The sequence below is a fragment of the Rhododendron vialii genome, chromosome 4a (genome assembly GCF_030253575.1).
Source record: "Rhododendron vialii isolate Sample 1 chromosome 4a, ASM3025357v1".
Taxonomy (NCBI): domain Eukaryota; kingdom Viridiplantae; phylum Streptophyta; class Magnoliopsida; order Ericales; family Ericaceae; genus Rhododendron; species Rhododendron vialii.
Window position 1 is genome coordinate 43,925,829 of NC_080560.1, and position 23,534 is coordinate 43,949,362.

At 38.6% G+C, this 23,534-nt stretch overlaps 2 protein-coding genes across 5 annotated transcripts; one reads left to right on the forward strand and one right to left on the reverse strand.

Moving 5' to 3' along the window:
* Positions 1-914: 914 nt before the first annotated feature.
* On the reverse strand, positions 915-12,474 carry LOC131322134 (serine/threonine-protein phosphatase 2A 65 kDa regulatory subunit A beta isoform). 2 transcript variants are annotated; one of them, XM_058353323.1, is made up of 13 exons: positions 12,255-12,474; positions 8,908-9,313; positions 8,192-8,438; positions 7,104-7,216; positions 6,304-6,383; positions 5,836-5,977; positions 5,610-5,690; positions 4,174-4,278; positions 3,482-3,664; positions 2,408-2,500; positions 1,548-1,687; positions 1,389-1,455; positions 915-1,306 (listed from the first exon to the last, which is right to left on the reverse strand). In XM_058353323.1, exons 2-13 carry the CDS (start codon positions 9,298-9,300, stop codon positions 1,187-1,189), a joined length of 1,764 nt encoding a protein of 587 aa, XP_058209306.1. In that variant the 5' UTR covers positions 9,301-9,313; positions 12,255-12,474; the 3' UTR covers positions 915-1,186. The 2 variants fall into 2 exon arrangements, with proteins under 2 accessions (XP_058209306.1, XP_058209307.1); XM_058353324.1 differs by lacking the exon at positions 12,255-12,474 and adding an exon at positions 10,701-10,725.
* A 1,556-nt stretch (positions 12,475-14,030) lies between these two features.
* LOC131321992 (protein GFS12) lies at positions 14,031-23,422 on the forward strand. 3 transcript variants are annotated; one of them, XM_058353061.1, is made up of 16 exons: positions 14,031-14,311; positions 14,460-14,548; positions 14,683-16,740; positions 16,908-17,235; positions 17,322-17,537; positions 17,636-17,708; positions 17,801-18,006; positions 18,093-18,152; positions 18,909-19,114; positions 19,229-19,340; positions 19,479-20,000; positions 20,653-20,963; positions 21,075-21,318; positions 21,390-21,463; positions 21,648-21,783; positions 22,971-23,422. In XM_058353061.1, the coding sequence occupies exons 1-16, from the start codon at positions 14,183-14,185 to the stop codon at positions 23,118-23,120; spliced, it is 4,914 nt and encodes a 1,637-aa protein (XP_058209044.1). In that variant the 5' UTR covers positions 14,031-14,182; the 3' UTR covers positions 23,121-23,422. The 3 variants fall into 3 exon arrangements, with proteins under 3 accessions (XP_058209044.1, XP_058209045.1, XP_058209046.1); XM_058353062.1 differs by lacking the exons at positions 21,075-21,318; positions 21,390-21,463; positions 21,648-21,783; positions 22,971-23,422 and having other exon boundaries at positions 20,565-20,694; XM_058353063.1 differs by lacking the exons at positions 21,075-21,318; positions 21,390-21,463; positions 21,648-21,783; positions 22,971-23,422 and having other exon boundaries at positions 20,560-20,680.
* Positions 23,423-23,534: the final 112 nt, after the last annotated feature.

Genomic DNA, 23,534 nt, shown 5'->3' on the forward strand with positions numbered 1-23,534 from the left:
AATCCCATTCCCCAAAATTTGTATATCAAACGTGCTCTCAGATCAGGATAAAAAAAAAAAAACATGCTCCAAGATTTGTAATACAACGACAATGTCAACCCTCCGTACATTCTTAGTAGATTATTATTAGAGTAAAAAAAAAGAAACCTTCAAGCCCTCTAACACTTCTAGCCTCCTGTGAAAAATGACGTTAAAAAAACAATTATAAAAACGTAACTCCAAATGTAAGAAAACAATTATAAAAACGTAACTCCAAATGTAAGAAAACAATTATAAAAACGTGACTCCAAACGCAACCGTGTTCTGCATAGACCCACAACTTCTAGTGGCAAAGCTTCTCCTGAATTCACACTGGTGTATCTTCCGACTCATGGATTTGACTACTAGAGAAATCAAATCCACTTGAGAAATTACATGTATGATTTCCTTATACCTTCATTCACTGATTTCTTATTTTTATTTTTATGGTTTACTTGTGAATGATGGTATAATTGGAATTTGAACCATTTTAATTAGTATTTCTCTGCAGTGAGGACTGTCGTCCAGAAGATCTCGAAAGTAAAATCAGCGGTTAAAGTAATGGCAAAACACTGTCAGTGGTTGATAGGATCGGATGCAACAGTTCAACGTGCAATTTTTCTAGCAGGTTCTCTTGCTCAAAGACAATCACTTCGTTGGCTCCAATTTATTTGAAGAGCTTGCTTCTAACTACTTTTCCAGGTGTGTCAAAGACCCGATATTGAGCTCAATTTAATACTCCCAAAAACTCCTTATAATTTCGAAAATATTTTCATTCCAGCCCCAAGGCCTTAAAATCTGGATGGCATGATGAGACTGGTCGTCATGCACCGTATTCTCTCGCATACAATTCAGGTGCAAATAGAGTGATGTAAATTAAAACACAAACAAATCCGCAACAAAAATAAAGCACATCAATAGTAACAAAAAAATAGTAACAAAAAGGTCTTGTGTTAGCCACAGAAAAATATGACAAACTTCTACAAACAATAAAGCACATCAGCAGTCACAAAAAGGTCTTATGTTAGCCACATGATACTACCACTTAAAGCATCGAGGGAAAGAACACAGGGTGTAACAAAGGAAAGGATACACTAGCACTTCAGGCATGAGGTCCTCTTAATTCAAATGAAGGCCACCAGATGAATAACAACTCAAATTCACCTGCTTAGCTTGACATCATGACATGATCAATTGACTGGAGTGCTTGGTTGGCGAAGAAACGAACATCAACATCTGGATCCTCAGCGAGCTCAACTAAACTAGGACGGATTGTCTTCTCCACAACCTGAACCGCCAATGCAGACAGATATCATAAGAAAACAGAACCAATGTGTCAACCTACAAATGGGGAAGAAATAGCTACTCACGGATTGGTCAACAATGGAAATGAGGGACTGTAACACCTTCGCCACATTGAATTTAATGTTGGGGACTCTGAAAAAAATGAAATTTAGGCTCAGAACAAAATTACTGAAAATTTAAAACCCCCCAGTTTTTCATAATTTAGTCCCCAGGAAACTCAGTACCTGTCTTTTGCTGCAGAAGTGATCACAGGTAGCAGCTTTGAACAAGTGATTTCTGAGCCCATGACAGGGGCCAGTAGAGAGACTGCACGGAGAATGGTCATCCGATACAAATAATGTGGATTTGTAATCATATCCAAAACCTGTTGAGTGGACAAAACATTTATTCCCAATGGAAACGGAATATAACCGTGCTGAACCAGAAATTGGGAGCAATTCGTGTTGTGTGACCAATAGTAAAGATCCATGCAGGCCGATGCATGTCTACACACCGAAGCAAAACAAATTAGAGTCCAAACAAGCCTGATTCCTACATTATTAATTTGGATAAAAGTTTTTCGAAAATGGCATGATGGCACTGGTTGTTGGTTGTCTCAGTACCCATCCACTGCTATAGAACAACATTAACATTGGCCTCAGAGTTCAATGCCATGCAAAGCCAGCCAACACCTGGAATCTGATAGCCTCCCATTATAGTTATACAGCAACAATAATAAGGATGCCGTTAACATATTGACCTATCTATCAAATTTGAAACCACAAAGCCAAAACTCAAAACCCAAACAAATATATACCAAATACTCCCTCCGAACCAAAAAGATTGTCCAGTCCACAGAACAAGGACTTAAATCAATTAGTTCTTTTAAATTATAAAATTTTATTTGAATTGTTTCTTGATAAAAATGCATTTTTCGAAATTCATGTTTTGCGGGCTGGACAATCTTTTGGGGATGGAGGGATTATATATCAACTAATTCATGAAATGTTGCAAAAAAAAATACCATTAAGGTTAAAATGAATGTGAAATTATAAAAATAGAACTCCGACTCTATGTGATGCCTTGTGGACAAAGTGGTAGCAACCTGCGGGATGATGTGCTGCATTGCCCATTCTGGACCAAATTCTTCCGCAAGGCGCTTCAGATTGTTCGCAGCAGCATCGCGAATCGAGTAAACCTGCACCAAATTTTAAGAAAATCAAGCTATGAAAAAAATTCTAAAGATTTTATTATATGTTTGTTTCTTATGAATTATGTGCCACTGGCTGAAATAGAAGATGGAAGAAAACCGTCAAGAAACCTGGGCCAAGCCTTTGTTATACTTGCTGACAAGATATGACATGCTGTCTCAAGTAAGAAGGATAAACAAGTCCAATTTACAGGAACATGTAATTAAATTGGTTTCGACATAAAGCTTACAGTTACAGCTATCATACTCCTATAAGCGTTGTTTACAAAACAAAAACATTTGACAAACAACCCAAATCGTATCTTTGACACACCCCTCCTATGTTCAACTAGTAGCAAAGATGAAATGAAATTTATATTCTTAAGTCCTTTACTAACAAAAAAAAATGATTATCACCAAAGAACGACAGTTCTGATAAGAAAACAAATTCATTCTGACTTTCGTAAGTTGCTGGTGTTAAGTTACCAATAGTCCCAAAATATTAAGCTGTTAGGAAATAGGCCCAACAATGTATATCAACGTATCTAATAACGCTCTCCCTTGCGTGCAACTCATCTTGAACATGAAGATCCAAATATGCATACAAATTGAGAAAGAATGCAAAGCGGAGAAACATAAAGCGAACAGGGGACAATGCAAACAGAGAGACTTGAATCCAAGACCTCTCAAATACCAGAGCTCTAATACCATATTAAGTTACCAGTAGTGCAAAAGATTAAGCTGGTAGGAAATCGGCCCAACGAAGTATATCAAGCTATCTAACAGTTGGCAGGTGTCAATGATTTAGTGCTAAAAAATATTTAAATTGTCACGAGAGTGGCAAACAAATCAAAAGAAAAGTGCAATAAGGAGAATAAATGCGCACAAAGCTCATCAGCAACATAGTATTTCACAGAAGGCAACATCTATAAGAAAAAGAAGATTTCTCATATATTTTACAACATCACAAAGGATAGAATAAGTACAAACCTTATCCTGCAACCACTGCATGCAGAGAGCCCCAAGTTTATCGTCAAAAAATCCCACACCCAACTGACTTGCCAACAAAGGTATGTACTCTATTATCGCAAGCCGAACCCGCCAATGCCTATCCTCGGCAAGCTCAACAATGGCAGGTAATAAAGATTGGGACAAAAGATCTATCCCAATAACCTGCAATAATGACTACTCATCAATATGATAGAAAAAGTAATAAAAATTCACATTAAAACTGCAACTCCAGTGGAGAAGAGCATGTACATAGAACTTAAGGTATTAACGCCTAAAGGTTTGGAGGTGTACGTATAGTATTATACAGAATACCAACCATTTACGACAAGAAAAACAGGTTGGATCGTCATTTCCAAAGATAAGAGCACAATTAACAACATTTTATAACTTTTTTTTTTTATAAAAAAAAGGACCAAAATATCATACAAAATAAATCACCTCGTCAATCAAAAGGATAATAACCACCAGGATGAGTCGCGTGGACATAAAATCAGCCATGCAAGAAAGAATTTTTTGCTGTGAGAAGATTTTCACATGATTTGGAAGCATTTAAAAGATCAAGAACGAAAGGTGAAATCCCAACAAAGTTTTGAAGAAAAGTGAAATAAGGTCCACAACACGTAAAGCCAATTAACGACAAACCTCCAAAGAAAAACAAATTCACCACAAACCTGATTGACTTGATCAAGTTTGCTGATAATGTTGAGGCGCACATCAGGAAATTCATCCTTCAGGAGGGAAAGGAATATTGGCAGAAGCTGCTCAATAGTTGCGTCCTGCATAAACCACCAAACCAAAGTTCGGAAATTTTAAAACTTACACCACCCTGTGCAGGATTAATGGAAACAATTCTAATATAAAGAATCAATAAAGAACCAAAAAAAACACCCACGTTCAGCAATGTTATACTCCCTCCGTCCCAATTTGTTTGTCCAATTGTTGAAATACGTGTTTTTCAAAAATATACTTATATCTTATATTTTATAATGTTTTTTATGATTTTGAAGATTTTGTATAATAAAACTAATTGAGATCTATCAAACAAGATCCATATTGCATATTAAAAACATTACAAATTGAAAATTATAGCCAATTCTTTGAGAGGTCAAACGCTCTCAAAAAGTCAAAAAGTGGACAAACAAACCGGGACGGAGGGAGTACAAAAAAAATTTACTCCTCAGATAGACAAAGACCTTTACAATATGATATGGCTACAAAGAATTGCAGGAATATCAAACTGTATGACATATAGAAAAGATTTTTGTCACAATCATACAAAAAAACAAACACAAAACTCAAACATGGCGGACGATTGAAAATATGTAACTGACAACACGATGGCTGATGAAAATTACTTTAACGCCCATTACTTCAACCATCTCTTTTCCTGTTTGAACCAATCATCTTACATTGGGAGAGAATGCATATATCAACAACTCAAATCCACTAAATCTAACCCTCAAAAGGAGTCTGTGACTCTGTGCAGAAGCAAACTATTGTGAGATTCTGTTTCCAGGGCAACATCTCTTTCTAGCAACAAATCTGTTATAACAATACAGGAATGAACATGTGCTGTCGCAACACACATGTCAAGTCAAAGGTGAACAATCAACAAATTTCCATTCACAAAATCAACATTGTGCTTGCGTTCCAAACATCCATTACAACGTCTTTTGGAAAAAAAGATTAAATATTAAAGTGAGGCATGAAACATATTAAACCATCATCGTACAAGGGCAACCAGATGTACGTTCGACACTAATAACTTTAGCAAGTCCACAGCAATAAGTGGTCACAGTGACCTGGCACTAGAACGCAAACGCAACTGCAGCAGAAAGCACAGATGTAAGTAAATTGTTTTCTAATGCTACTTCAAAACAATGTCTTCCCCATTGATTGCAGCTGACAGCAAATAAACAAATAAGAGAATTGTGACATTCATATCCTAACTTGCCAATTAGCTTTCTATGGAGAAGTTGATCAATATGGACATTGAAAGCATCCAAACTTCCGCCGTCATATCACACCATTGCATGCAGAAATCAGGTACTGACGACTGCTTCCTAATCAGGAGGCAAATGCATAGACTGCTAAAGGAGATTCTTACCTTTCCAAGGACAGGAGCCATTCCCATTATAACAGAAGCCAAAGCAGAGCGAACATGCTGAGAAGAATCCGATGACAATTCCTACAATCAATTGTTGCCAAGAAATGAGATAGCTGACACAAATGGAAAAATGGGTGCAGAGTATAGGTCAATAAACAAACAGGCAGGATTACATAGGCGTGGAAATGTGTGCTAGCGAGAAACCAAGAGAGAGGGAGATATGGACCTTCACACAGGGAAGAATGTGCTGAATAGCAAGTTCTGGACTAAGAATCCTGCAAAACTTAGTAACTTTGCCAGCAGCTGCAATGCGTACTTCAGCTTCGTTATCTCGAAGTAAGCGCACATAGGCAGGAACCAAATCCGTCCTTCAATAACAATTTGACCACACATCAAACAAATACTCCCACGCAGATGTTAGAGGAGAACCATTGACAAACCACCAAGCCACACAAAATTAAAATCCAATGGAAGTCAGCTACAAGCCTTTCACACACACACGCATCTGCGTGACTAGTGATTACCATAGAAAAAAAAGAATAAAAAATGTAAGAACTTAGGAGTATATCTTAAATTGCTTTCACAAGACTCCCCCAAGACGATAGATGATCGCGTGATGTGTAGGATAAATGTAAATGAAGTCAACCCAAACCACTAGTATCAACTATATGGTGGCTTTAAGCTATATAAGTACCTGGTAGGTTCAGGGCCCACGGCCTCACAAAGCTCGTACAATTGATTTGCAACCATATAGCGGACACGCCAAGACTTGTCCTGTTTACGAATGATAAAGAAGACGAAATACGTAAACAAGAAGTTATTTCTTAAAGCTACATATGCTTCTAAACATCAAATCATTTTAATGTTATTTTGCCAAAAACTTGGTTATTTCAGAGGTAACATAAAATACAATCACCTCATGTACTCAAGGAGACAAGGAGTACTATTGAATGTATTCAGGACTAGCCAACAAACTGCCAGTTAATCTATGCAATCAAAGTAAACATGTTGAGACGCAGAGACACTATCACTGAATAGGGTTGGGGCCAGTGGGCATCGTGTCGTGTTCATGTCAAAATTCTCTCAACCCTAACCCGACCTGTTTAGCTTTTCTGTTATCGTGTCGTGTCATATTCGTGTTCCATGTCAGAAATAGCTGACCCTAACCCGCTAACTTCGTGTCGGGTTCTTGTGTTGTGTCAGAAATTCCCACCCCTACTATCACAGATACTGGCAGATGAGTTCTTTGGAAGTACAGTAACAGGCACGTGACTTGGTGATGAAGTCTAAGCTAAATTAACTACAAATTAAGCTGACAAAACAAAATCATCTCAGCAACGTCAAAGATTAGCTGTTATCAAGAGAATAACTGCCATACAAAAGATATAAGACGTCATCTAAGACAATAAATGCGTCAAATAAAAATAATCAGCGAAAAAAATCTAACAACGATTCATTTTAAAATATTGACAAGAAACTATAATGTAACTATACCTGAGAAAAGTTGACAATGACAGGAAGAATATGTTGAACACAATCCTGAGGCTCCAACAACTTGCCAAGAGCAGCACATCCCTCAACAGCTAACAAGCGAACAGAATCTTGATCTGAAAATAAAGGTGCACAACAAAACTTAGATGCTTAGCAACCCAAATTCAATAATGAACATAGGGGAAAGATAATGAATAACGAGCCAAACAAAAATGAACTCAGGAAGCACAATGAACGACGACACATTTCTTTATTCCATAATCCACGTCATTAGGCATTCTTCTACTTGTAATGATTGGGGTACTTTTCAACAAAAGATCAATTCTCCTTCACCCGACCTACGAAATACCAACACAGCTACAAAGTAATAGAGGCACAAACCCACCTCTTTTATCGGAGCTCAATGAGTGTTATTCTAATACACCTGTTCAATGGAAGTAAATAAGTCACATGTTCTCATAGTTTAACAGTTTTGTCCAAAATTTTCACTATAAGTTACATAACTACTACCGGTCACCAAAATTATTACTTTTCCATTGACATTTAATCTTAATCTCCCGTCAAGATCTATTTTGCCATACCGTTATCAGTCATAGGCTAATAAACCTTAGCTTCTCGAGTTTAAATATCTCCAACTTTATTCATTCAGAGTATCTGCTGTTACTTTCGAGTCTTCCATGACAGGACTCCACTGGCTGACCTACACAGCCTGGGCACCTAGAACAATCTCCCCCCCCCCCCCCTCCCCCCCCCCCCCCCCCCCCAAGTAGTATCGCACTCTCCAATGAGAGAAAGTCTTCCAGTCATGTATCTCCCCCACTATTAGCCATATTACAATCCATCTCTTATAAGACTCTCAATGTTCTAATTGCCTGCTGGCTGCTACTGACATACGTTCAGTTATGATGGTCCTAATTCCTCACATCCACCATTACAGTTCCAACTTCCAATCACTTCCCATACTACAGGCCGGAATGCCCTTAACAAATCCAAACCGAATTTTCATTGCTGTTGGACCTATCCAGGCCCCCTTCAAAATGTACCCTCTTGGAAATTAGAAATACTGTGATAGCATATAAAAGTAAACTGACCATCCTGCGTAAGATCCTCAAATATTGACATGACGTCAGACTTGAGATGAGCAGGTTCAACAGTAGCAGCAAATTTCCCCAAGTTTGTTGCAGCAGACCTCCTCACCATAGGCATGTCATCCTGACACAACTGGCTGTATATTGACCGCAATTCTGTCTTTAACATCTCTGGGGCGCTAGGGTAAGCTATGTGAAACAGTCCACAAGAAGATACTCGAGCCGTAAACCATTCACCCGCTGCCAGTCTCTATAAAATGGAACTCAAACATGTAAGAAAAGCGCACACACAGATATGTATGCATGCAATAATTGCAAAACATGGAACAATCTCATACTAGAAACACATCCAGATGACAACTGAAGGAGCAACACAGAATAACACACTTCGGCATCACACCGTCGAGTAGAATTCATGGTAAGCAGGGTAACAATGCAGCTTGTACTTTTTTTCCCAGTCAAGTGCGAATTTCAGGAGTTTCACAATTACTGCAGTCTGTGTTTTCTGAAAACAAGTTAAATGGTAACTGGCAGTATTTTTTTAACTTATGAATTCAGGAGTTCAACAATTTAAAGTAGTCCTAGGGGACATGGGAAAGAAAACAAAAATAATTCTTCCACTTAAATGTATTTCTAGGGAGAACAAATAGCAGAGAGGAGCAGCAGAAACCACCAAAGATAATACATACACTAACAAGATGCCTAAATCACAATCTAACCTTGACCAGAGGAATAAACGAGTCAACCAAATCACCCTCCCTCATTTGAGATCCAATTCGGCACAATGACTCAACAGCTTTGTCCCTCACACAGGTCTCCTCAACAGTGCAAAGGGTTTCCAAAGGTGGGAGCAAAACATGTGCATGCTCCACTCCGCCAACATAAGGAATAAACACACCCAACTCTTCCGCCATCGCGAGAAGCACCTCATCGTCATCGTCATTGTTTTCGCTCAAAAATGGTATCAATTCCTTGCGCGTTCGCTCCTCCCCAAGAGCACGTGCGATTGTTGATAGTCTCCGAATCGAATTCAACCTAAGTTGAATGTCATCATTCTTAAGCTCATCTATCAGAACAGCTATTGGGTAGAGTGGCTCATCAACCATTGACATCGTATCTGATTACCTAGCAAGTTCAAACAATTAACAAAAGGCATAGTTAGTTCATGTGAAACATTGCATCAGGAACCATAGCAAATTGAATATGCAATACGAGTTATATATGTCAAAAAGAAAAGATTAAAAAAATAAGGAAAAAACCAAATGAAATAACAATCACACTTTGTTAGCTGTCCAGAAAGTCAAGAACCAACACAAATGCATTGAAACCAAGAATAGATAATAAAAGACCCAAAAAGAATCAATAATGAATCAGGCCTATATTAGCTGGAGCGTGGGAACAAGAACGCAGTATACACAGCGGCAAATGCCCTTAATTTTGGTATTATAGGTGCAGTCTTCCATAGATTACAGTATCAAAGTGAACTCATAAAGGAAACATTACTAGTCTAATCTTTTATGCACATCTCCATAAGCATAATAACCTATTTTCCACATTATGTCTTGCCAAACTCCACTGTCTCAATGTTCTTCAATAACATTTGATTGCTAAGAAAAGCTATTTCAATCCTTTGGATAGCTTAATTAACATTGTACCCTGTTTCGGAACATGACGCAAAACAGTAGCAATTGCCACAATTGAATAGTGGTTCCTTTGAAAACAAATGTGCAAAAATTAACAAATAGAAAGAAAACCAAAGGCCTATTTGGTTTCCAAGAAAAATCTACTCAATTGATTTCTGCTCAGTTAAGTTGATTCACTCAAACCCAATGATTCCTTCATTTTCTAAGCAACCAAAAGAGTACGTATGTCAACCAGATGCAGAGATCAAGAACCAACCCAAGAATTCAAATTAAACAACAAAATTTTGGAAAACGAAAGGTGGATTCTGGAATGGGAAATTTGGCACTACAATATAAACAAACGAATCTAGATTTCTATTGCTCAAACAAATCCATGTAAGTGACGCATATAAGGACCGATATGATTGTATGGGTAGATTACTAGATTATGCCATTATGGCTATTCAGAAAGAAATATAAAAGTAGGAATTGTAGGTCACACTTACCGTTTGTAATGGGCCTAATGGCTTTCGGCCGGCCTCTTGTTTTTTAGGGGCGCCTTCTTCCGTCCAACAAGAGAGAGAGAGAGAGGGAGATTTTGTTTCCATGGGTAAGAACATGTATAACAAACTACAAATAGGTCAATTTATCTAGCCAAAATGTCACATTGAAATTTTAGCTAGCCACTTTTTCTTTCAATACTCCAGAAATACTATCTACTTTACCTGTCATCTATTAATAGATACATACTTTCTATTTCCTTATTTCCCTTTCCTTTTCCCGTTTTCTTATGTTTGTTTTTATGGTCAAGATTCCCTTACCTTTTGGAAGCACGCAGCAATTCTGACAAAGTTCATATGCAAATTACATCCAACGGTGACATTTCTTACATTTCAACCATTAAATGCAACTTTGTCTTCTCTCAAAGTATCTCTGTTCTTCATCCATATTTGAGGGGAAATTTTTTCTTTCTTTTTTATCCATTTCACTTCTTCACTCCGTCGTCATCTCTCCATGGCGATCAATTGCATAGTTGAAATAATTATGAACTGTGAAGCACGGGTACTCCGAAAATCTGCGGGACCCCATTGGGGGCTCGCACAACCGACTATTAGCTCAGTGGTAGAGCGCCCCTGATAATTGCATTGTTGTGCCAGGGCTGCGTACACGTACCGGGTGGGTAAGGCCCCGGTAAAGCAAGATACGTACAGGGTACTCTGAAAATGAACCGGGAACGTTTTAGTTTTTGGGTACGGCAGTGGTAACTTGGGCACTGGAATTGGTACTTTTTTGGGTACATGTCGTAATCTTTTTGAAATGCCAAGCGTTCCTAAATGCTAGCATCCTAGATGGCGATGATCTCACATACTTCGTAACAGTCCGCACCGTCATAATTGATGCATGTACATCTTTCAAACCGTCACTTACAATGAGATTTAACATATGGGCACACCTAACATGCAAATACTTATGCTCGAAAATAGTATTCCTTTCTTTGGTCTTTCGTGTCACGAAATTAATTAAGCCATCATTCAAGCTTGCATAATCAACCGTGATTGTCAAAATTTTATTTATTCCCCAATCCGCCAAACATTGCTCAACAACCTTATCGAGGGTTTCGCCCTTGTGATTTGGAACTAAATAAAAGTGGAGAATCTTTTTTTGAAGCTTATAATTGCAAAACATAAAATGCGATGTAAGACGCATGTAATTCAAATTTTGAAGTGATGTCCAAGTGTTGATGGTAAAGCAAACTCGTTGACCTGTGAGTGCCCTCTTCAAATATTTATTCTCATCCTGAAACCATTTCATACATTCTTTTGCAATTGTCACTCTAGAGGGAATTCTTGTCCACTTCAGTTGAACTACACGCATAAAGCGCCTAAAGCCCTCACCCTAAACAAATTTGAAAGGCAAACTCATCAAAGATAACCATTTCAGCTAGGGAGCTGACAATGCTAAGTTGTCCAAAGGTTGACACCCCATCGGCCTGTCCTCACCTTTTATGGGGTTCAAAGCCTAGGGTTTTTGGATTCTTGTCAAGATTGTTATTGCTCTAGGGGTATTTGGTGCACTGGTATATTAAGTGAGTTTTCATGGCTGTTGTTACATTATTCTTACTATGACATGCATAGTCTGAACCACAACAGTTACATGCAGCCCTAGGATTGGGATCTTCCTTTTACCCTAGTCGTGCAAAGTGACCCACACCGGGCTTAGACTCTGCACAACCTGTTTTTTCCTCTTCTATTGGTTTCAGGTACAGTTCCAACAAAGAACGAGAAGATAAACCGATTATATGATTCTAGGATGAAAAAACAAAATCGAAATACACAAATTTTGATTCACGTGTTCTCGGATTTTCAGCCTTAGGATTTCGCACTTTCCTTGTGGGAAAAGTGATAAAATCCCAAAATTGCAGGCCTTACGGTTTAGAAAATTACCTTTGAGCTCCTGTGCGAGAGAATCGAGATCCCTAGAAGTCTAGATCACAGGTCAAGATTTCCTTTGCTTCTTCCTTCTCAACCTTAAGGCCTCGCGTTATTCCTCTCCACGTAATCCCTGCGAATCGAAGTGTTCACACAATTACAACGGCTAAATGAAGATCGGGGGAGAGAGATAGAGATGAAGATCGGGAGAGAGGGATAGACACAGAATGTGAGAATACAAACCTGCTGGATTTGAGATATTTGGGCCGGTTCGATTCTGATCGAATATATATTGCAACAAGTACGTATAAGACCCTACAAGTTTAACCGTGTCACAAATTACTCCCCGTGCTTGTATTTTTCCAGTTAAAAGATCAAGATTTCTAATACCACTACAATATTAACCCTCTGTACATCCTGTTGTACAATTTCTTTAATAGAGTCAAAATGCCTTCAACACCTCTAATGGCAAACCTTTGTTCTCTAATACTTCGAACTTATTGTGAAAAGAGATGTTAATAGCATAATTATAAACACGACTGTGTTTGAAATCATTCAATGCATAAACCTACAAACATTCACTCTGCTGCTATGCATGGGTTGGAGGACAAGTTAGTGTAAGATGTTAATTATTTAGCTAGTGGTTATGATTTTTTTTTTTTATCTTGCATGGAATAGGTTACTAGTATATGAGTTAATTTTTATACAAATTATAAAGTGTTGATCAATTTCACCAACATCTATCTATCTATACTATTATTATATACTAAACAAATGTAGTTTTAAAAAATAAACTCAAGCACTCTCCTTAATTCTCTCTCCTTTTTTATTACACTTTTCAAAATACCACAGTTAAAACAGAAAAGCTTTCAAACTTCCTTCCATGCGCAAACATTCTTTCATTAAAACTTTTACATTTAATTATTATAAATAATAAGGGCTAAATAATATAACAAGACTTTACCCGTAGCTATAAATAACATTAAAACACTATTTTTTTTCTTGCTTCGGTGCATAGCACGGGTAGGACTATTGTTTATATATATAGCATTGTGCCTATTCAATGTACGCATAATACAGTAGTTGTTTTTTTGCCCACATGTATAGCATGGACAGAACGCTTGTTCTAAACATTCAAGAGTTAACTCCTCCAACTTGCCAAGTAATTATTGATATACTTTCTTAACACTCCACTATTCTTAACTCATAATGCCTTGTTCGGTTTCAAACTTGGAAAAAATTTCCCAACCCCAAAAACACTCTTTGTATCTCTGTCCATTCATTACATTTGTCTCCAATTATTACCATAATTTCTCTATCCACTCGTTATCCAAAAACCAAATCCAAAAAATTTCCAAAAGGGAACCGAACAAGGCAGGTAAGGAGTATTTACAAAATTTGATGAGTTCATTTGGGCTTAGCTAGTTCATAAAAACTTTAGTAGTAGACTAGTAGTGGTAGTGGAGCATTGGACTTGGTTACCCAATCTCACACTCATTATTAACCAAGACAAGACAAGAAGAACTACTCGTATATATATATATAGTAGTTTTTATTAATAAGAAAGAAGAAAGAAGGTTTTGTGGCACGGACGACGTGGTATGCACGTGAATGGGAGTAAGGCTCCGTTCCAAAATGTTAAAACAGCTGTTGTTTTGGAAGATTTCATTGAGATTTTTTATACAATGCAAAAAAAAATTTAAAAAATTTTATTATTTATATTATTTTTAAAATTAAAAATATGAAATAAACTACTTATTTTTTAAGAATTTCAGGAACGTGTTCTAAGTACTTCCGTCTGGAAGCCTGTAAAACAACGAGACCCTGGAGTCCGGCTGAAGGAAGGGACTGGGAGTTCCCGACCGGACAAACCAACCATCCAACGAACAGGGTCCCTGGGTGGTCCAAATCCAATTCAACCCCCTCGACTGGACTGGCTGAAAATGGAAGAAGAAGAAATGTGTTTGGAGTGCCTTCAACGCAGAATCCGCTCCGATTTCTCCCACAATCTCATCTTCTCCCACCCCGTCTCCCTTTCCCCCCTTCCTTTCGCCTCCTCCGCCGTCGTCCAGGTACCCCCACCCCTTAACTCGCGTTCAATTCAATACACACACAAACATAATTCATTCAACATAATATACTCCTACTACATGGCTGGTTGTTCATCATACACACAAACTCTCTTCTAATTGATTCTGCTTATTATTGCGTTTGACGTAGATCCCAAATTCCACTGGCGAACCAAATTCACCTCACTTCACTTTGGTGTATCTTCCCACTCCGGGGTTTGACTGCTTGAGAAATTACATGTATGATTTCCTTATACCACCGCATTTTACTACATCTTCCTTAATTGTAAATGATTTATACACTAGTATACTACCCTACCTTGTTTTTCACATGGCATGATGATAGCAATTGGAATTTGATTATTTCTATGCAGTGAGGAGTGTTGCCCGGAAGATCTCAAAAGTGAACACAGCGCTGAAAGTAATGACAAAACACCGTCAGGGGTTAATAGGGTCAGATGCAATGGTTCGACATGCAATTTTTCTAGTAGGTTCTCTTGCTCAAGGACAATCACTTCTTTGGCTCCAATTGCTCGGGTTGGCATTTCGTCCTACTCTATATTTGAAGAGCTTGCTTCTAACTACTTTTCGGGGTCTCTTGAGGATGAGACATTGGGCTCAATTAGTCTTCTAATTGAAGGAAAAGCTACCGGGCGAAATAGCATCAATTTTCTTAGCTTAACCGGGATACCATCATTTGATGAGAATGGTTTCCCTGGGTGTTTAAGGCATCCTAACATTGCACCTATTCTAGGTTTGCTCAAGACACCCGACTATATCAATTTAGTGCTTCCAAAGACTCCTTATACTTTGGAAAACATTTTCCATTACAGCCCCAAGGCCTTGAAATCCGAATGGCAAATAAAATTCTTAACATACCAGCTACTCTCTGCCGTGGCTCATATGCATGGATTGGGGATTGCCCATGGTAATATACGTCCGTCCAATGTTTTGTTGACTGATTCTTGTTGGTCTTGGTTGAGGATCATTGGTAAACCTTTGTTGAGCCCTACTTTAAGTAAAAGCAGTAAAGAATGCTCTCTTACTCCAACTTTGAGGGTAGGTTGCTGTGTTGAAGGCTGTCCTTCTGAAGGACTTTATGCCAATTTCAAGCTTTCCCAATCTACAGATTGGGATTATGCCTTTAACCATTGGTGGAGGGGAGAGTTGAGTAACTTTGAGTATCTACTTGTCTTAAACAGATTAGCTGGGAGAAGGTGGGGAGACCACACGTTCCATACAGTGATGCCATGGGTTATAGATTTCAGCGTGAAACCTGAGGGAACTAGTGATGCTGGTTGGCGAAATTTGAGCAAGAGCAAATGGCGGTTGGCAAAAGGCGATGAACAGTTAGACTTCACGTATTCAACATCAGAAGTCCCTCATCATGTATCAGATGAATGCCTTTCTGAACTAGCTGTTTGCAGTTACAAGGCAAGAAGGTTACCACTGAGTGTGTTGCGTATGGCTGTTCGTTCAGTCTATGAGCCGAATGAATATCCTTCTTCTATGTTAAGGCTGTACCAATGGACCCCTGATGAGTGCATCCCGGAATTCTACTGTGATCCCCAAATATTCTATTCTGTACATGCTGGCATGACTGATTTGGCAGTACCGTCATGGGTGGATACTCCTGAAGAGTTCATTAAATTGCATCGAAGTGCTTTAGAAAGTGATTGGGTTTCATGCCATATTCATCACTGGATAGACATTACATTTGGGTGCAAAATGTCAGGTGAAGCAGCTATTGCTGCCAAGAATGTTATGCTGCCTGCGTCAGAGCCTACAATGCCCAGGTCAGTTGGGCGCCGTCAGCTTTTCACCCAACCACACCCTGCACGTCAAGTTGCTGCGAGGAAACATCATAAGAGCACCGCTAAATCAACCTTACATCACTTGGTAGTGAATGGAGTAGAGGGTGATAAATCTCTCCTCCCAGCTGCTCATTTACAAGAATTGGAAGAAGCAGCCGCTTTTTGTGAGCATGCTCGGTATTTGAGCCCCCTCTACTGCTATCATGTAGAAAATTTCGCTGAGGATGACTCTTCAACAGAAGAGTCTCTAAGTGAAGGTTCAGAGAAAAATATATCGATGCTACCTGACTATGCCCACATCTTTGGACAGCGATCCGGTATTAACATAGATTATCTTCTTGAGAAATTGGAGGTTGATGATGACACTTCTGTGGGATATCAGGAGTTACTGCTTTGGAGCCAGAAATCATCTCATTCTAAGATTTGTTCAGAAACAATCGCTAGGGACATCTTTTCTATTGGGTGCATTTTAGCAGAGCTTCATTTGAGGAGGCCGCTTTTTAATCCAGCCTCATTAGCTGTGTATTTGGACAGTGGTGTTCTACCTAGTCAGATGAAAGAACTTCCTCCCCGCACTGAAGTTCTTGTTGAGTCATGCCTTAGTAAGGATTGGAGGAGGTATTGGCATTAAGTTACTTTTCCCTCACTAAAAGTGGTTGAAGCTTTCTTCTCAAACTTCTATGTCGAGACTTATTCCAAATTTCTTCTGACAACCAACTTTTCTAGGGCCTTGGTACTTTTCCCATTTCTCAAAACTAACTAAGTTTTTCTTCTCAACTAATTAGGAGGCCTTCTGCCAAATGCCTTTTGGAATCTCCATACTTCGCAACAACAGTCAGGTCCTCCTATTTGTTTCTTGCCCCCCTCCAACTCTTAGCTAAAGATGGATTACGTCTTCACTATGCTGCAAATTTTGCAAAACAAGGAGCCTTCAAAGCAATGGGTCCATTTGCTGCTGAAATGTGTGCTTCTTACTGCTTACCACTTGTACTGACTTCTCTATCGGATATCGAAGCTGAGTGGGCATATACACTACTGAAAGAACTCTTGAAATGTCTGAAACCGAACGCAGTGAAGACACTCATCTTGCCTGCTATCCAGAAGATTTTACAGGCTCGTTGGAAACATGTTCATAAATGTTGTTTTATGTGCACCACTCTCTGTTTAAGGTTTATGACTAAGTGAGTCATTTCTTTCAGGCTTCGGGTTATTTGTATTTGAAGGTTTTGCTTCTTCAAGAATCATTTGTGCGGGAAATATGGAAGCGGAATGGTAAACAAGCATATCTGGAGACAATACATCCGTTGGTCATATTAAATTTACATGTTGCTCCTCACAAGAGTTCAGCTGCTGCTGCTGCTGTTCTGCTGATTGGCTCTAGTGAAGAGCTAGGTATACCTGCTACAGTTCATCAGGTAAAATCGACACTGCCGTATGCTCATTTGTCATAATTTTTGCATTTGTAACTTGTCTTCTTTTGTTCTTGCATGCTAACCTTTCTTAGTATTACCAGACAATCTTACCTCTAATTCAATGCTTTGGCAAAGGGATCTGCAGCGATGGGATTGATGTCGTGGTTAGAATTGGTATTCTTAATTTTATGAGGTTGTAAGACTGCTTTCTTTACTGAAAATCTGCTTCTTCAGCCTTAAAGCTAATTTTGTGCTTTACTTTTCAGGTGGTCTTTTGGGGGAGAATTTTGTTGTCAGACAGATTCTACCATTGCTAACAAATGTTGTTCGCTCTTGCATTGATGCTTCATACATGACTAAGCCTGAGCCTATGCAGAATTGGAGTTATTTAGCTCTTATTGATTGTCTAATGTCATTAGATGGTCTCCTCTCAGTCTTACCGATGGATGTGGTTATAAAGGAGTTGATAGAAGTATGCGATCTAATCTATTTACTTTGTACAACCTTTCTCCTGAACTGAAACTTGAAATCATAAATTGATCCGACATTGCCGTGCAGGATGGAAGTTTTCTGCATGTTATGGTTCTGCAAACCGATTTGGACATTTCAGTTCTTCAGGTGTTTTATATTTGTGTTTTGATCTCTACATATTAGCCTATGCATGTCTGAATTTTTGAAGATTAAGGGCAGGTTCGCTCCGTGCCCGAGACAACTTGGAGTGTTTTTACACTTACTATTGGCCCTCTGATACATGTATTTATCTAGCATAAAAAGGCGTTACAGTAAACTAAGATACAAGATTGTCGAGTGGCTTATCGAATAATCCTAACGCATATCACTTTCTTTCCCTTTTTTTCTCTCACTGTGCTTATGAAGAGAAGATTCACTGCAACCCTGCCTCATCTAAAAACACATTGAAGTATGATTCCATGGTCATAATAACAATATATGCTTGAAAATGTAAGTTACTGGTAAGGGAAGATGTCACTAGGAGTAATATAGGGTGAATAATTATGTTATCTTTGTTCAATTAAGGACATAGACATTGGAGATGTGTAACTCATACACTATAGTAGGTATGCGATACACTATAGTAGGTATGATCGATCGGGAACAAGTGCTTCATGCAAGTTATGCAATCTGTTTGCAGAAGATCTTTGAGGTAAGAATTTTGGGCAAGTGACAAACAACATTGTCATAAAATGAGTGTAGCTGATATGGAGATACTAAGATGATCAAATTAGTGCACTCCCACAACGGTTCATTCACCATCTGTGCCATAAATGTCCATAATCTTGTTTAACTTCCGTTGAGTCTTAAGTGCTGGTTAATTAGTTCTTAATTATGTAATAACGCAATACTCCTGTTTACCAGGTTGCTGCTACAAGTCTCATTGCAATTTGTGAGCGGATTGGCCCAGATTTAACAGCATTGCATGTCCTACCAAAACTTAAAGAGCTATTTGATGAGCTAGCTTTTTCTCAGGAAACCAGAATTGCTTCTGGTACTCTAGAAAGAAGCTCGAAAGTTACCAAACCAAAATCAGACGAGGATGAAATTGAAAGTCGTATGGACCTTGTGTGAGTCTTATTCACTGTGTTTTGATTGAAAACTTCTCCTAAAATGGAGCCAATTCAGAGTGTTTTACCCTCTCGTCATGTTTAGCATGTGTTGAACTAGCAAGACGTTTACAGGTTCCTTTTGTATCCTTCCTTTGCGTCTCTTCTTGGTATAGAGAAACTTCGCCAGGGTTGTGCCACCTGGTTGCTTCTCGAGCAATTCCTGCTACGGTGTCATAACTGGAAGGTATGCTGATTTTTTGCTTCCAAGGCTAGAAATCCTTAGGGCGATTCAACAATAAATTCTCTGTGTAAAAAACAATTCTGCATGCTCAAGCACATTATACTTTTTGCACTTGACATGTCTGAACTTGTCATGATTCAGTGGGAACATACAGGGGAGTCCTCCCGATGTGGTCCGGACAATATTAATTCTAAAAGGCCCATTTTTAACAAGAGCTCAACATCTGAGTACAATCCTGCTAAACTGCTGCTCAATGGGGTTGGGTGGTCAACACCACAATCCCAAGGAAGTAGAAGTTCCAAAAACTTGGTTCCTCTTAAGCAAGCAAATGAACTTGACCAGAGTTCAGCTGAGAGACGGGTAACAACCTCAACTTTTGGAAATCACGAGCCATGGCACTGGTTCCCTAGTCCGGCAGCTAGCTGGGATGGGCCTGATTTTTTAGGCCGTTTTGGGAATCTGAAAGACGAGCTTCCATGGAAGATCAGAGCATCTGTAATACACTCTATCCGGGCACATCACGGAGCATTAAGATCTTTAGCTGTTTGCCAAGATGAGTGCACGGTTTTCACTGCAGGAGTTGGTCCAGGATTCAAGGGAACGGTTCAGAGGTGGGACTTGTCAAGAAGTGATTGTATATCTGCTTACTATGGCCATGAGGAGGTCTGTTTCTATTTTCTTCATTACTCTTGTTAGTTTGGATCATGTGTTCTCTGCAATTTGTTGGCATTAATTGCTGTCGATTTCTGGAAATGTTGCTTCTTATCACTTGTGATTTATTTATAATTATCATTTATCACTTTTTCATACTAGTATTGCTGAAATCTGTCATCCAATATACATCTACTTATTGTTCTCTACCATATCCTGTAATATATGCTGGTCGCATCCCACTTGGTGTAGAGAAATGGAGTTTGGTAGTTAATTTTGAGTTGTGAAATAGAGGTATTTCCTATGTTTGTTTTTCCTTTTGACAAATATACAGCTTTAGCTCAACTTTGTTGGCCTGTTATGGTCGTCAAATCTGGTCTGAAAGTTGCAGGACAACTATGCTGCTATTATGTACAAATGACGGGGGTACTATGCCAATTTTCATAGTAGGTGTTTCACTCCTCTCGCTTAATACTACTAGTTTGCTCTGGTGGTTTGTGTACAATGATAATTGGTGATAACTCTTATTTCTGATCTTCATATTCTTGTACGATTTGACTATTACTTTCAGTGCAGTACTGCAGCATGTCAGAGTTGGGCCCCTTTCCCCCCTCTATGGTATTAGCTATGGTTGATAGGTCTCTAATTACTACGTAACTTTCAGGCCGTAAATGATATTTCTATCTTTTCATCCTACGAAAGGGTGGCTTCCTGCGATGGAACTGTACATGTTTGGAACAGCCAAACAGGGAAGCTAATATCTATATTTGCTGAATCATCTATGAGCTCTGTGCATGCTTCGAGCCCTTTAACTTCTCCATCAAAGATAAATGCTGATCAATCCAATATGCTGAATTCCAGTCCACCATCAAGTGGGATATTGTCTGATGAATTTGATGGGAGCTTGTACACTTGTATGCATCACTTGCAGTTCAATGAAAAGCTTGTAGTTGGCACAGGAAATGGTTCACTCAGGTATTAGAGCCAGATTTGCATTCTTGCTGATACATAAAGAGCCAAAGATTAGGAGGATGAGAAGTTCTTCATGTGCAGTTTGGTCCCTTTTAATGGTACTGTTTCGTGCAGATTCATTGATGTTACCCGAGGTCAAAAACTTCATCTCTGGAAGACTGAATCTGGAGAATCCAGTTTCCCTTCGCTCATTTCTTCCATATGTGCATGTGGTTCTGACAAACTGCAAGCTGATGGAGCTGCAGCTTCACCATCCTGGATTGCAGCTGGACTAAGTTCTGGGATGTGCAGGTTACTTGATGTCAGGAGTGGAAATGTGATTTCTACGTGGAGGGCTCATGATGGTTATGTAACAAAGGTAATTTATATTGCCAAACATGAAATCTGTTTTCATGAACTGTAGTTTCATTTATCTTGTAATCCCTGCAGTTAGCTGCACCAGCGGACCATTTGCTCGTCTCTAGCTCTCTTGACAGGACTTTGCGAGTTTGGGACTTGAGAAGGTAATTGGTGATCTATTGTCTGCTTTATGAGGTTCTCTATTTTCTCCAAATTTTATTCGAGCTCATATTTATCCTTCTGTTTCAAGAGAACGTAAAAAGGGACAGTTCTGGTAAAGGAAAACACAAGTAGGTTTTAATGTCTTGTCTATGTCTGATTGCTGCCTTTATGGAGTTTCCCTTGCAGGAATTGGCCGCCACAGCCCATTGTTTTCAGAGGTCACAATGATAGTGTATCTGGTTTCTCTGTGTGGGGACAAGATGTGATTTCAATAGCCAAGAATAAAATTGGGCTTTCTTCTTTGTCTAGATCTGCAGATGAAGTACGTATATCAAATGTTCATTTTGCAACCCCCAACCATCTCCAAACCATGTTTGCTTAATTACACAATTAACCTTACCATTCAATCAAACAATGGTTGCTACGTGGTTATTAGATTATCGGTTTGAAATCCAAGTAGTTCATTTTCTATAACTATAATTCACCTTTATTCTCTTAAAGAATGTAATTACTGAAAGTGGATCTTCTGTTAGTGGTTATTTTACTCTGAAGCAGTCGTAAGAAATTGAGAACTACTAATTTCTCCTCCATATTTAGGTCAAGTATCATGCTCCCCAAGATTATTCTTAAATAGCACCGTGCATTTGTGTAGGCTAGGAAGATTGCATAAAATATCTAGATAACTCGGAGTAAAGGTAGAAAGATGAAGAGATATGAAGAGATTATGTAAGGAGGTACACAGTCTTTGGATGTCCTACTCTAGTGTTAAATGTGCTTAACATTCTCAACAATGTGATATTTCTTTATGGAGTTTCACCGCAAGAGGGTATGTCCTTGTTTTGGTGAAAGAAAAAAGTTATCGTGCTGATTGCTTTTGAAAGATTGATTTTCTGTCATGATAAAAGATTTTCTGTTTTTTAAAAATAACGCTAAGATTGATGACAAACATCAAACATGCTCATTTCTTGAGTAAAATGCACGTGTTTATCTTAGTCATTCTCTGGCTGTGTGGGTGGGTGGGGGGGTGTATTTATGAAGATAGGAGATATGCACAGTTCCATGTTGAGTTATCTGATTTTCGCTAAACTAAATGGACTACAAGCTAATGACAATAGTCAAGTTGTTTCCGCTAAATGATATTTTAGTTGATGAATGTGAGGAGCCGCCTAGAAATCCGTGAAAACTTGAACTTTAGTCCGTTTAATCTATTTAGTTTAGCGGAAACGCACCCTAAGAACTTTGCAGAGTATTAGAGATATCAGCTCTCAACCATAAAGTTATTTCGACTATTATGCTTTTACGAGATATTATATGTTATTGATATCTTTAATTTCTTGTTAGATATCTATGTACTATGTAATAAGATATCTGTACACGACTTTTGTATATGTGGATCCTAACCTGGAAAAAAAAGAAAGAAAAGAGTAACTTCTTAGTCAATTTTTGGAGTCATTGTGTAAATCCATTTGTTAATCAACTGGATGTTTATCTGAAAATGGCATTTGGCAGGATGGGCAGCATCGAATCACACCTCAATATCTCTATTTGGCCGATCGTGGAATGAGGAACGTGTCGGTGTTATCAAGTTTAAGTATTCTGCCTTTCTCACGATTGTTTCTTGTTGGTACAGAAGATGGTCATTTGAAGATCTGTTGTTAGATTGCCTTTGATGTCCAAATACACTTCTCTTTTGTCACTTTGAGATGGCTTTTTTCACGATTCAAGCAATTCTCTTGGCTGCTGATTCGTTATGCAGTGTAATTTGTGACATATAGGCTAAAGGCATGATGTTTACTGAAGAAAATAGCCTGATCCAGAATTGCAAGATTTGAAGTCTCAAAAGAGACTTGTTGATGTATACACCCCCAAGAGTAGCTTTGGAAAATAGTTACTGATGGAAACATATGTTGTTGAGGTATCTAAAGAAGAATAGTTAATGGTATACAGTTGAATTTTACCCAGGACAACTTTTTTTCCCAAAGACATATTGTGCTTGAAAACTTGCCAGTCAAATTTCAAGTGATACTTTTTGATTTGGTTTTGGTTTTTTCTGGAAAGCAGAAGTTTGGTACT